A 12,787-nucleotide genomic window follows, 5' to 3' on the forward strand; every position below is an offset into this window, starting at 1 on the left:
TGCTGGTCTTGTACTAACACCATATGAAGAACATTGTATTTATATATTTTTTTTTACTGTATTAAAAGATGATATGCTGGGCTGCTCACTCAGATTAATGAAGAAAGGAAGGATACTCTACAACAGATTTGGGTTCTTTGTATCTAGTTTATATCAGCTTGCTGCCTTTTTTTATTTTACATCAGCACTGATAGCAAAAAACATGCAAAGAAAAGAATATTCTCTTCTGTGCGAATGTATTGTGCCACTATGAAAGCAGTAGAAAACCTAGGTAAAACAGAAGAAAGTGCTAGAAATATTTCTGACTCTTAGTCACTACTTTTAATGCACATGTGCTCCTGGTGTTCTGTGTACAGAGATGTTGTGTTTTAAAAGATGCTATAAAAATAAAGAAATCATTGTTTGCTAGGACATGTTTTTATGGAACAGATTTTTTTCTGTCAATCTCCTTCCTTTTGTGGTGCCTCAAAGTGCAGTCCTGGCAGAGAAAATATGAGCACTGTGTTCTACATCACCTTTTTTTTTTCCCTCTTTTGCTTCTTTTGGTTTATATGTGGGGAGCTGTATAGTACTAAACAGTTTTAGACAGTTTGCAATCGGGTTGATAATTTCTGCACTTAACTGTCACCATATATTGTTTGGGGAGGTAAACTCTAAAGAAGAGGTTTCCTTAAAGCTTTTGGTACTTTTACAAATGTTTGAGCTCTTGGCTCAATGTTAATATTGGCAAGTAGTTGTGCAAAGCTATTAAGTATTTGGCTGATACCCAAACTTCCTGCTGACTAGGTGATTCAGGCCACAGGAGGGGACACTAAAAGCCTAAATCATCCCTCAGCATGTAAGAGTGTGTAACCACTGAAAATCAGAGCTTACAGGGTACTGTGTATACAGTATTTCAAGCAAACTCTGTAATTATGTTAAATGTAGGAGTAAGGATTTGGAAACTAAATTGAGTGAGGTCTTCAAATAGCATCCATATTAGAATCCTTTGCTCCAGGTTACTCAAAAAATAGAAAGCTAAAAGACAAATAAAATGACTTGTCAGACTTCAGCCATGTGGGTAATGTGAGCCCATGATGTTGCTGTGTGCAGAATGCAGGTGATCAGGTGGGGCAGGAATGTGGAGAATGAGGCAAGCTGAAGTTGTAACCAGTGTCAGGGGCACTGTGGCATGAATGGGGTCAGGTCTGCTGGGGTTTTCAAGGCTGATGAGAGCATGGGGCAAAGTGTCCAGTGCCTGCCCTCCTGCCCCCAGCTGAGAATGCATACTTAATTTTCTGGACCCTAAAATGATCCGCATAAAATATAGTTTTGTTTGTAATGCAGAATGATAAACTTGTGATAATAATGGTTAATTTTACATCATGTACATTAAAGGCTTTTATTTAAAATAAGAAAATATCGAGCCAAGCAGGTGAGCATCTGGGTTTTTTTTTTTCCTAGTACTGAGCTGATTTGGATTTTAAAACTCAATTCTCATAGGAAAATGTGTGCAGTGGGTCTGCAGTCTGTCCCTACCAGACTGACCAGACTGAATGAAGCTGGGTGACTTTTTTTCTCAGAGAAGGTTTTAGGGGGATATGACCTTTGTTTCCTTTGTCCTGGCTACTGCAACACCTACAACTTTGGTAAAGAATACTTGAGAGTATTAGTATTCCTGCCTCCCTGTCCAATTAAAATAGCAATATAAAATAAATTTGCCTTTCAAAACAGAACTGTCTATATCTCACCTGTCCTAAGTTAAGCTCAGTGGGATGGCTCTGTCAGCTGGTTCTGTTGGAAGCTGGGATCTCTCCTCTCTTTCTCCAGGCAGTAGATGATGATCTGTGTGGCAATTGTTGAGGTCCTGAGGCTGATACTGCTTCTTCAGGTCTCCAGTTCCTGATGTGTTGAGACACACAGTAAATCTTCCTGAAGCTAGGAAGGCTCCATGTAAAAGCAGTAAAGAGCAGAAAATGATTTAGGTGCTTTTTCTCCCCTCTTTCATAAAGCAATGGTGTCTGGCTTCTACTGTGTCTGAGGCTTCACAGCCATAAAGAAAGGCTCCACTTTTATCCTTAAGAAGTACACATGTTGAAAAAGCATATTTTCATGTGCTTGCCTTTTTCTGAGGTGTTTGCAGGAAAGCCAGTCTGTTTAATTCAGGTTGTAGACAGTAACAAACTGCAAATGAAAATGGAGAAACCCTAAGAATTTTTTGAAGTCAGGGTTTTGAGCTTTTGGTCTATGAGCTGTCCTTAATAGCCAGTTAAAGTAAGAAAATCAAGCATATCATCAGTGTGTTTGTGTTTACAACACATAGGTCTCTGTTTTGATTAGAATACTTCCAGGGGGAAAATATAAGAAATTGGAAATGCTGTGTAGGTAATAACACTGGTTGATGGTGTTTTGCTTCTCTTTTCCTGTTGCTTTCAGAATTTTCCCAAGCTTATGGAAGTTACAATGTTCAGTCAGCATTTGAACATTGTTTAAGGAGTTTAGTGAGAAGTTAGCCTCCATTTGGATAAGGAATGAGGATCCTTTTTTGTCAGTAGAGCTCAGTGATAAGCACTGGAGTGCTAAGCAAGATAGGTGTTCTCTGATATAAGAACTTCCAAAACTTCACAAAAGTTGAGAAAAGAAAGACCACAACTAATAAGCTCTAAAAGGCAAAACAAATACCTAAAAATATATGTCAGAGACATAAACAACAGAAGGCTAAGTAAATTATTAAGTAACTCTAAGCAAGAAATGTATTGATTTATCAGACTGCAAAGGAAAAAAGTATGGGCATAAGATTGAATATTATGTACCTCTGCTTCTGAGGATCAACAAATTTATACCCAACCCCACCGCCTGGCGGTGTATCTGCTGTATTTAGGAATATTTTATTGTGTGCAGTTTAAATTGACACTGGCATTTCCTGCCAGCAGTATTGTTTCTTTCACCAGAATGGAGTGTAGTGTTTTTTATGGGATGTTTTTGCTTTGTGGTTTTTTTTGTTTTGATTGAGTGAGCAAGAGGGTGGGGTGAATTCTCTGAGTTTTGAAGATTTGTTGTTGCTTTTGCTCAGGATCTGCCAGGAGCCAGTGGAAGGAAAGTGATCTTCTGCTGCTCTCATGGGAGATTTGTCTATGAAGGAGCTACGGAACTATTTCAGGCAACTAGAAAGATAGAAGGATGGATTTTCAGAGGGCTTGCTGACTTATTTGGCCAGAGGATGGCTGGCACTTGAGAATTAGGATTAGCAGTTGCACTGCCCCAATCACCATTATGAGAATTTTTTTTTTTGATTGGTCAATGTGTTGAAGTTGAGATGGCAGAAAAGCTGCACAGGTTCTTGTGGTGGACCAAGCTGTGGGTCATCTCTTGAATGCTGCGTGAGAGCTAAAAAGAGGGGCAGATTTGGACGGTGATGTTAAAATGCCAAAACTTGAAAAAGTAAATCAACAAGATTCTTTTATATCTGTTTGCCTTGGGAATGAATTCTGGAGGCTTTAAGAGGGTAGTTCTTTATGCCAACAATATTTTTCTTAATATAAATTTCATATTATCAGTTATTTAAGTCTGTTAATGTAGCAGCTAAGGTATGTTATTGGGCCCATGTTGTTCATTCCAACTTAGTTTAACAAGCTTTAGCTTGAAGTTTTCTAGCAAGAAAGAAATTAGGAGTTTTATTTTGATTGAAATTAGTTTGAAAATGCTTTTTTTAACTAATCATCAGAAATATAAAATGTATAGCAGTTTTTATTTTTGTGGTTATTACCCTGGGATGTTGGTTTTTCTGATATATGGTGATTACTTGTAAGTTTATTTTCCAAAATGAAAACTTAATCTTATATTTTTTTTTTCAGGTCTGTCTTGGGAGGAAAACCGGATTTTGCCTACTGGAAGAATGCAGTGAAACTGCCAGTATTTCTAGCCAGAATTATTAATTTAACATTTAACTTTAGTGTTACTAGTTTCTTACTAAATAGTACCTCAAAGTAGAAGAAAAATGTATGGAAGTGCAAGAACAATCAGCAACTTGGAAGGAAGTCCCTCCAGGTCTCCCCGCCTGCCAAGGTCCCCTCGCCTGGGCCACAGGCGAACCAGCAGCGGGGGAGGAGGGGGGACAGGGAAGACGTTGTCCATGGAGAACATCCAGTCCCTTAACGCAGCCTATGCAACATCTGGACCAATGTACCTGAGTGACCACGAGGGTGTAGCTTCTACTACTTTCCCAAAGGGCACAATGACTCTTGGAAGGGCTACAAATCGAGCTGTGTATGGTGGCCGAGTCACAGCCATGGGGAGCAGCCCCAATATCGCTTCTGCTGGACTGTCACATACTGATGTCCTTTCTTACACTGACCAGCATGGAGGGCTGACCACATCCTCACACCACCACCACCACCAGGTTCCTTCCATGCTGAGACAGGTTAGGGATAGCACCATGTTAGATCTGCAGGCTCAGCTTAAGGATCTACAGAGGGAGAACGACCTTCTCAGAAAAGAACTAGACATTAAGGACAGCAAGCTGGGGTCCTCTATGAACAGCATCAAAACTTTCTGGAGTCCTGAGCTAAAGAAAGAGAGAGTATTGAGGAAAGAAGAAGCAGCCAGAATGTCAGTTCTTAAAGAACAGATGAGAGTTTCCCATGAAGAAAATCAGGTAAGTAATTATGAAAGTTTCTTTGTGTTGATTTACAACCTAGCACTTGATGTTTTGCTTTTGGTACTGTATCCAGTGCTGGCACAAGTTTGATATTTGCCACAAGAATTTTGTATCTTGGTATATCTGCTCCTGACTGCTAAACTGCAGGAAAGCACACTAATAAGAGTCCAAATGCAGGTTATAATTTCCTTCATGCAGCATCCCTTCACATTTTAGATGAGTAAAATAATTGTTGTTACCCTTTCTCTTATGTTTGAAACTTTCTCTAGGGTTTTTTTTGCAACTGTCTAAATGTTGACTTGGCAGCATTTTCTGAAGAGGTAAATGAGCCACTTTGGAAGAACTGTAAATAAATATCCAGAGGCATACTTTGTTTAAGCTGTACAGGGAGTTAACAGTTTTAAAGTTAAAAGAAGATAAATCCTCATATTCAGCTTTCTGTACTTCTGCATTACAGAATGAAGTTTTCAGTAATATTTCAGACACCTGCATTGTCATAAATGACTATCTTGTAAATATGTATTTCAAATACTTCTATTCATGTTGTAACATTATTTTCCTGAAGTTATAAAAAGATTCAAATATTTTAGTCTGGATGGATAAATCTATGAAGTCAAACTTTGAGACTTTGCTATATCAAATATACAGCTGTATATACGAAGCTATATGAAACAGCAGCACAGAATAGATAAAAAAGTTTATGCTTCCTTTTTCCACACACTTTTTGGCTTCTGGTCTTATTTTAAAGCTGCTCCTTTTTAGACCATATGTTAACTTTCCCCAGACAAAAACACAGTCCTGTGTTTCTCTCACTTCCAGATTCCAAATCTAAACTTCTTTGCTGGCAGGCAGCAACAACTGAGATTTTTAATTTACTTCCAAGTTTGTGATCAATTAGAGCTACTCAGCAAACTTTCCACCTTTAGGCATGTCAGGAACCTAAATACCTACAGAGCTGGCAAGTCTGTTACCAGTTACGTCAGTGGGAAACTGGCTGGGTTGTTGTCAGGAATTCAGTCCATTAAATTAATTTATTACTGTCTTGTATAACTTTTGTATCCAGACTGACGATAGTAGTTGCTGATTATTTTTTTATAGCAGATGGACTAGGATGCTGCTAGAACCAGTATTAACAAAAAGATGCATGGTGAAGGTTCTGTTTTTCAAAAACTTGGTTGGTTAGATACTTTAATGGTGGTAATTGATGTCACCTTAGGAGGAGAAATATTCTAATTGACTGTGTATCTTATGGAAATGTCACATTAATATCTTATACTGACATTTGGAATTTGAATCTGGAGTTAGAGACTTTGTCATGCACCAATGGGGTTCTGTTTTGGTTTTTCTCCTGAAAAGTTAGTTTTGCTTATCTTGAGGGAATGTAAACTAGTAACTCAGTTATGAGTTCATTCATGTTGTATCTTTCTGACAAACTCTCTTGTTTTCTTGTAACAGCAAACCTGACAAAAGCAATGTATTTTGCCCTATGTGTATATTTAACATGAATCCTCCCTCTATAATACACAGAGATTGGGTAGTTCTATTCCATTGCTAAGTGTCCAAACATTCACTGAAGAGGATAAGTAGTACAGTGATATCCCCAGAGAGTGCTCCTTGTGATCCAGCTGCTGTTTCTTTGTGCTTAATAACTCAGTGAACTTTAAATCCAGCCAGTTACTTCTGGATCTGTTTAAAATGCCAGTGTCCACAGGCTCTTCCAGCCTAACATACCTGTGAGAAACCACTGTTTTCATTTGGTTTTGTACTAGACTTTGGCTGCTTTTGCTAGGATTTCCTGCTCCTTGTACTGAAAGAAGCAGTAAATAAGTGATGTCTGATGCCAGTCTCAGTGCCACTTAGGACTTTACAGTGCCATCATCACATCCCTCCCTCAGCTCTTTTCCAGACCAGGAGCATCTTGCCATGTGTGATAATTCCTTGTGAAACAGTTAAATGATCATTTTCAGATCTATTACGTTTGGGATTTTTTTTTTTTTTGAGGTGAGGGGACCAAAACATAATATGTTTTTGATAGGGTGTAAAATGAGTTGTGTTGATGTTGTAGTGTTTGCCCTTTTATTCTGTATGCCTTTGTTCTTTCCAGTTTTGGATGCCTTTATTTTTGCTGCTACTGAGTACTAAGCTAATATCTTAATGGAAATATTTATCATAGCTGGTAAAAACCTCACTGTTAATTCTAACCAGTTTCGATCCCAGTTTATTATGCTTAAAGGTGGGATTATTTTCGCTTGTGTGCCACTTTTATCTCCCTGAATTTCATCTGCCAGCCTATGACTATTTGCTTAGTCATATAAAATTCTTCTTTGCATTTGGTTTTTGTCTTTATTGGACTGAATAAACACCATGAGGAAAATCAGTCATACTGATCACCCTGTTCTTTGGGCTACTCAGGAAGTCTCAGTCAACACAAGCCCCAGCCATGGGTTCCAGCAGAACTCCAGGGACCTTCTGTTGGTTTTAGGAGTCAGCCATGTGTTTCTGCTATTTCCTCTCTTGTAATTAAATATTTGTGTATAAAAGTACCCATGCTGTTATGTAATTGCTGCTTACTTTTCTTGTAAGCATTTGGAGAGGAGCCTTTCTGAAGGAATGGCTTTGGAAGCCCAAGCTGGCTGTGTCAGCTTGTTTGTCACATTTATTCAGCAGGCTATTGATTCTTTCAAACAACTAATTTAAATTAGAATAATCAAAAAGCTGTAATTTTAAAGAACAAAAAAGGCAGTGTGCTCTATCACATCTATCCTAAAAGTGGTCAGTCTGTCCTTGTGTGTCTGAGGTTGACTGGCTTATAAAACTTTCTTAAAAATAGAGTTGTTTCACACTGAAACACTAAAAAGTGTTTTCACATTGACTGTCCATGATGAAAGTGACCCTGCCTGGATTTCTGGGTCTCCTAGCAAAGTTTGGGAGCTTCCAGGAGATGGGAGAAGGGCAAATCTGCCTGCCAAAAAAGAAGTGAAATGAGAGAATGAGTGACATGTGTTTCATATTTTTATAGTGGTTTCTGAAAAAATATTGCAAAACCCAAAGATTTATTTGGAAGCTGTATTTTAAAAAATCATCAGTGATTTCTAAATACAGAGAGAGAAAATAAAAAATACACTAACACCCAATATGGATTTATCAAATATAATGTCAAAGATGTCTGATTTTTTTGGATGACAGGAAAACACCTTATGCATAATGGAAGAGCAGTAGCAACATATTGATATTAAGAAAACTTTGTCTCAAAAGATTTCCCTTTAGTGAGTTGGTGGGAAGCACATGGCAGGAAATTGCTATTGCATGGAGAAGTATTTGATTGGAAGCCTATGTAAAAGTGTGATAATCAGTGATTCATGGTGAAATTGGAAATGTTTCCAGTAGCATCTAGTAGGGATCTGTCATGTGCTTGAGGCTTTCATCAGTGTCCTAAAGGATGGATGTGTTATGCGTCTGATAATGGCAAGGTTGGGAAGGCTTAAAAACATCCTGGAAAGTAGGATTATAAATGAAAAGAAATTTGCCAAATAAATTAATTAGTTTGAAATAGTAGGGTCTGTTTCAACAGGAAAATTGATGAAATTCAACCTTTTGGAAGCAGAAGGAGATCCATGAGGAAGTTTATGGACAGTAACTTGGACATTCCTGTTTTCCTTTTGAAAGTTGTTATATCTCTGAAAGTGTATGCTTTCAGCACCTGTACTTTAATATCACAGCCCACATTTAGTTGGCGTTTATTCTGCATATTCTCTGTGATATTTTCTCACAGTGTAACTGGAATTATATATGTGTTGGTATACATAGGGGCAGGAAGTATTCTACATGTCTTTAACTATTTAAAGTAGCTCTTCATCTTGGAATCATCCATTTACCATGTCTCAGAGATTTTGCTTTTTCCCCCTAGGTAGATAGTTAATCTCTCTAATCTGGCTTGATTAGAAGCTTTTAATCATGTGCAATATATATGAGAGTCAGTGTGGAAGGTTTCAGTGGAGAGCAGAAGGCCATGAGGTGGGAAGTGCTGGGAAGACACAAGACATTATTCCTTTCCAAGGTTGCTGCCTGCCTGTCAAGAGGGGAAAACTAATTTATTGGTTTGGATTAGCTGCTTCTAATATAATATATTAATGTTTATCAGTTTATATGTTGCTTTTAGGATATTGCAAAAACTGAATCACTGTGATATTTTTTAAAATGCCATTAAGCTCTATTGCACAAAATAAGGCTCCTTTTACTTAAAAATGTAATCATTTGATAATACATAATTAATACATAATGGACACTGTGTGCCATAAACAGTAGCTCTTTTTCAGGCATGGCATGGTTATATTGGAAATAAATGGGTGAGCATGATCCTTTTTTTCCCTTACAAAAAACCAGGTAATTTTAATTGACTTAATGTGTTCTTTGAGAACACATTACAAATTTTGATCTTTTGAAGTTGAGTTCCTATCCTGATACTGCAGGAATTTACTTCTGATTAATGAGATGGAGAGAGGATAAAAAGGATAGTGAGCAGTTCCTCTGAGGCTTATAGTTCTGAATAAAAAATTTGCTTGAAATAGTTTTTCTCCAAGTAACTTTTGTCCATCTGTAGCAATGGGAATAACTCAGATGCTGCAGTTAGCAGAATAGAGCTGATAAAATAATCAGTACAGAAGGGAATGTGTATTCATGAATTTAGAACTGTGAGTAGCTCAATGTTACTTCCCAATGTGCTCTTGATTTTCATTTGATTCATGACAAGTATCTAAATAGAACAATAAGATAAAATCTACTAACAAATATTCTGAAATGGCATTACCCTTCTCTGTACTAATTAAACTATGTTCCCGATAAAATATTGATTAGGCTAAGGTATACATTATTTAAATTTTTTTTTTTTCAGATATTTTGTTTATGCCCTTTGAAGTTCTTGTAGGTTCATTGTAGTGGAATATGCAGGCAGTTGCCAGCACTTCGGTATTTAGTGTGAGTTTACAGATGGGTATTGCCTTCCTTAATGGGTCAAAGTATGCACTTGATTACTGGTTGGAAAGGACCTTTCATTGTTTGTTGATACCAGTTGTGGTCAGAGGAGGATTTTTTCTGGGTATAAATATTTTTCAGCCCATCTTATTATGTAAATGTCTGAAACAGCAGGGATTTTGAAAGTTAATGTGAATATTAATGAAGTACATGGTTATACAACTCAAAGCTAGGAACCTGAGGAGTGGAAACATTGTGCTTGTGTTTTACTATGCTACCTGAGGTATGTTTTCATGTTAATAATCTTAAAAAAGAAGTTGGCTGTATTTTTATTAAATGAGTCTCTTGAAGAAAAAATACTTCCAACAACAAATTTTAATATAGTATTTACAACCAGTGAAAGCTTCTTAAGATGTTTTAGGATGATTCTGTAAAGCCAGTAGGTTCATCACACCCATTCACCTTGTTTTCTGCTTTTCACTGTACTGTTGTTTCCTACTTTCTTCAGCTTTAAAAAAAATATTTGTTTTGAGCTGCATGCATACTTGTTGATGTTAACTTTATTTTGCATGTTTCCACTTTTGTTTTCTTTATTTAAACTCATGTACATTGACGGCAATTTAGGTAAGTGCAAAATATTCTTCTTTACTTTGTTTATTAGATGCTGCAAAGTGCTTAAGCATTTAACCCCATGGAATAGATTAAATGGTCATTATCTGAATAGCAAAGTAGAATGATATCAGTGGATTTTATATTATATTCAAAATAATAATGTCTGTGAAATGGGAAGAGGCCAAAACAGGACTCTTGTGCTGAGGAGGGATGGTGTGTAACCGGTGAGGAACAGTGAATAAGCTGTGCCAGAAGGGAGTGTGTTGCCTTCTGTTGCTGCTACTGATGAGGAGCAAAGGCTCCTGGCTCTGGTGGGGACTTGAATTTGATAAGGAGGGGGCCATGATACTACAGACAACCAAGGGAATTTTGATGGAGTAATAACCTGAAAGTGCTTGAGGGTGAGTAAGGGAATTTAGTTACTTTTTAACCTTTTGAGACTCTCTGTCTCAAAAAGCTTGGTAAGATATTGAGCTAGAAAAATGAATAATAGGAATGTGACTCTGTAACCTGAAGCTTTTTGGTGTTGTTCTGGTTTAGATAGTAGTATTCATGTATACATTAAAAAGTAGAAACTAATTGTTTATGCTGTATGAAAACTGTATAGCATGTTAGTGGTAAATTGGAAAGGATAGTAATAAGAAGTTACACCCTTTTGGGTATTTTTGAGGTATAAAGAGAGCTGAGGAAAGTAGTTTTTGGTTTTGTTCTGTTGTCCCTAGTATTTCAAAAAAGATAAGGACCATGAATTGTAGTCTTTAGAATGCACTGCGTGTAGCTGTCAACTGAAAGAGCACTATTTCATTTAGAACAAAAGGTACTTTAGTCATCATGTTGGAAATGAATAATTATTGAACTTTGCAAAATACCTACTAAATTCAGGATATAGGTAATTCTGTTTTCCAGTGTCAAAGTGCTAGCATGAAATTTCATTTGTATCTTGAAGGATTAGAATGAGTGTCAAATAAGGAGTGTCAGTGAGTGTTCTTCATAAAAAAGAATAGATAAGACCAGTAACATTTTGAGAAGGTAGATTGACTCTATAGCTGACAGATCATTGAAATGAAAGGTAGTTGGAGCTGTGTGAGGCTCTGTGACTTGAAACTGTGAACTCACCAGCTTTGAACATAATCACTTCCTTAACTAGTGTTCGATGGTTCATTCCAAAACTATGAAAGCTGCCAAGTTTGTTGTGGTTTTTTTTTGTCCTGTAATGGTGGTGATCATCTTAAAACTGAAGTATCACATGAGGAGTTTTCTGAAAGGCTATAGGTTTATTATTTGTTTTTGAAGATGATATTTTGGCTGAATTTAGTAATTTCATCCTGTTTGTTAAACTTCCCGTGCAACATCAGATGGATACTGCATTCTCTGTTCCCCAATCTGATGCACTTTGTTCTGTTGTTCAGTGGTGATTGTTGTGTTGTTGTGTGGGTAAAACCCTTTAACAGAAGCCAGGATTCTAACAGGGTCTAAGAAAAGACCACTTCTGAAAAAACAGAGACCTAGCAGAATATTAGTTGGGATAAAACTACCTTTAAGTTACTCTTTATGGTTGTAGCCCTGCTTGAAGGTGTCCCTTCAGCACCTACTGCTAAGCCACACCTGCTGCTTTTTACCCCCTCCTGACTTAGAATTGAAGCTGGACTTCCCTCATTTATCCTGGTAGGTACTTTGTGCTGTCAGAATGACTTAAGGAAATGAGAAGAGAGGTAATTGTATGTAAGCCATTTTGAATTTTGTTAGAATTGGGTGGTGTTGGATACATCATATTAATCATAAATGGGTTCATAATGCAGGAATTTGTTCTGAAAGCAAGTTTTACAAAACATAAATGAAGTCTCTTGGAGGTGTTAATTAAACCTTTAATCTCATCAATAATACAGTTTCTCACAGGTATCATAGATAATACATCAAACGTTATCCTTGGTGAATTTCTTTTCCACTGATTGTGATGGAGCCAGTAGTTCATGGAGGATTTTTTCAAAATATATTTTTATTTCACTGTTAGGTTCTCTAAACTGGCTTCCTTCCTTGAGGTCTTAATCTGAAAAAAATGCTGGAAATGATTTTTCAGAGTTTTCCATCATCTAAAGTGGAAGAGAGAAAAGGAAGGAAGTACTGAAAAAAGAGTAATTTCTTTCTTATTTTATATTTTTAGTCTTTGTTAGTGAAATTTCAGATGTTTTCCTTCCTCTTGGTCCTTTCATCTTGTATTTTCTGACAGTTGTCCCCAAATCATCTAACAGGCAATTGATAATGCCACATTCAATTAGCCTGCAGTACAGAACTCCTCCTCTGGGCTATTTCTGAGAAAAACACAACCCTTTTGGCTGTGCTGCAAAGCATTATATTTATTTGTTTTATATATGTATATAATTTAAAGATAAACTTGCATGACACTTCCTAACCTTCCTCTTTTCTGTTATATTCCTGAATTCCTGAGATGCATTTCAGATTGCTGTCAGGGTAAGGGCAATGTTGTGATGGTGACTTAATCTGTTGGTCAATTTGCTTCTGAGTTTTTGCATCTGGGGGTTATGCTTGGTTAATGTCATGCAGGGTCAG

The 12,787-nt window shown here is 37.0% G+C and overlaps 1 protein-coding gene across 1 annotated transcript in view; it reads left to right on the top strand.

Moving 5' to 3' along the window:
* Window positions 1-12,787, top strand: part of ERC2 (ELKS/RAB6-interacting/CAST family member 2) — a 297,125-nt gene that overhangs the window by 71 nt on the left and 284,267 nt on the right. The window contains exon 2 of the mRNA XM_053954051.1: window positions 3,834-4,633. Coding sequence (XP_053810026.1) covers window positions 3,977-4,633 — 657 coding nt within the window. The 5' untranslated portion in view covers window positions 3,834-3,976. The remainder of the gene's footprint in view (window positions 1-3,833; window positions 4,634-12,787) is intronic.

This window comes from Vidua chalybeata, chromosome 12, assembly GCF_026979565.1.
Source record: "Vidua chalybeata isolate OUT-0048 chromosome 12, bVidCha1 merged haplotype, whole genome shotgun sequence".
Taxonomy (NCBI): domain Eukaryota; kingdom Metazoa; phylum Chordata; class Aves; order Passeriformes; family Viduidae; genus Vidua; species Vidua chalybeata.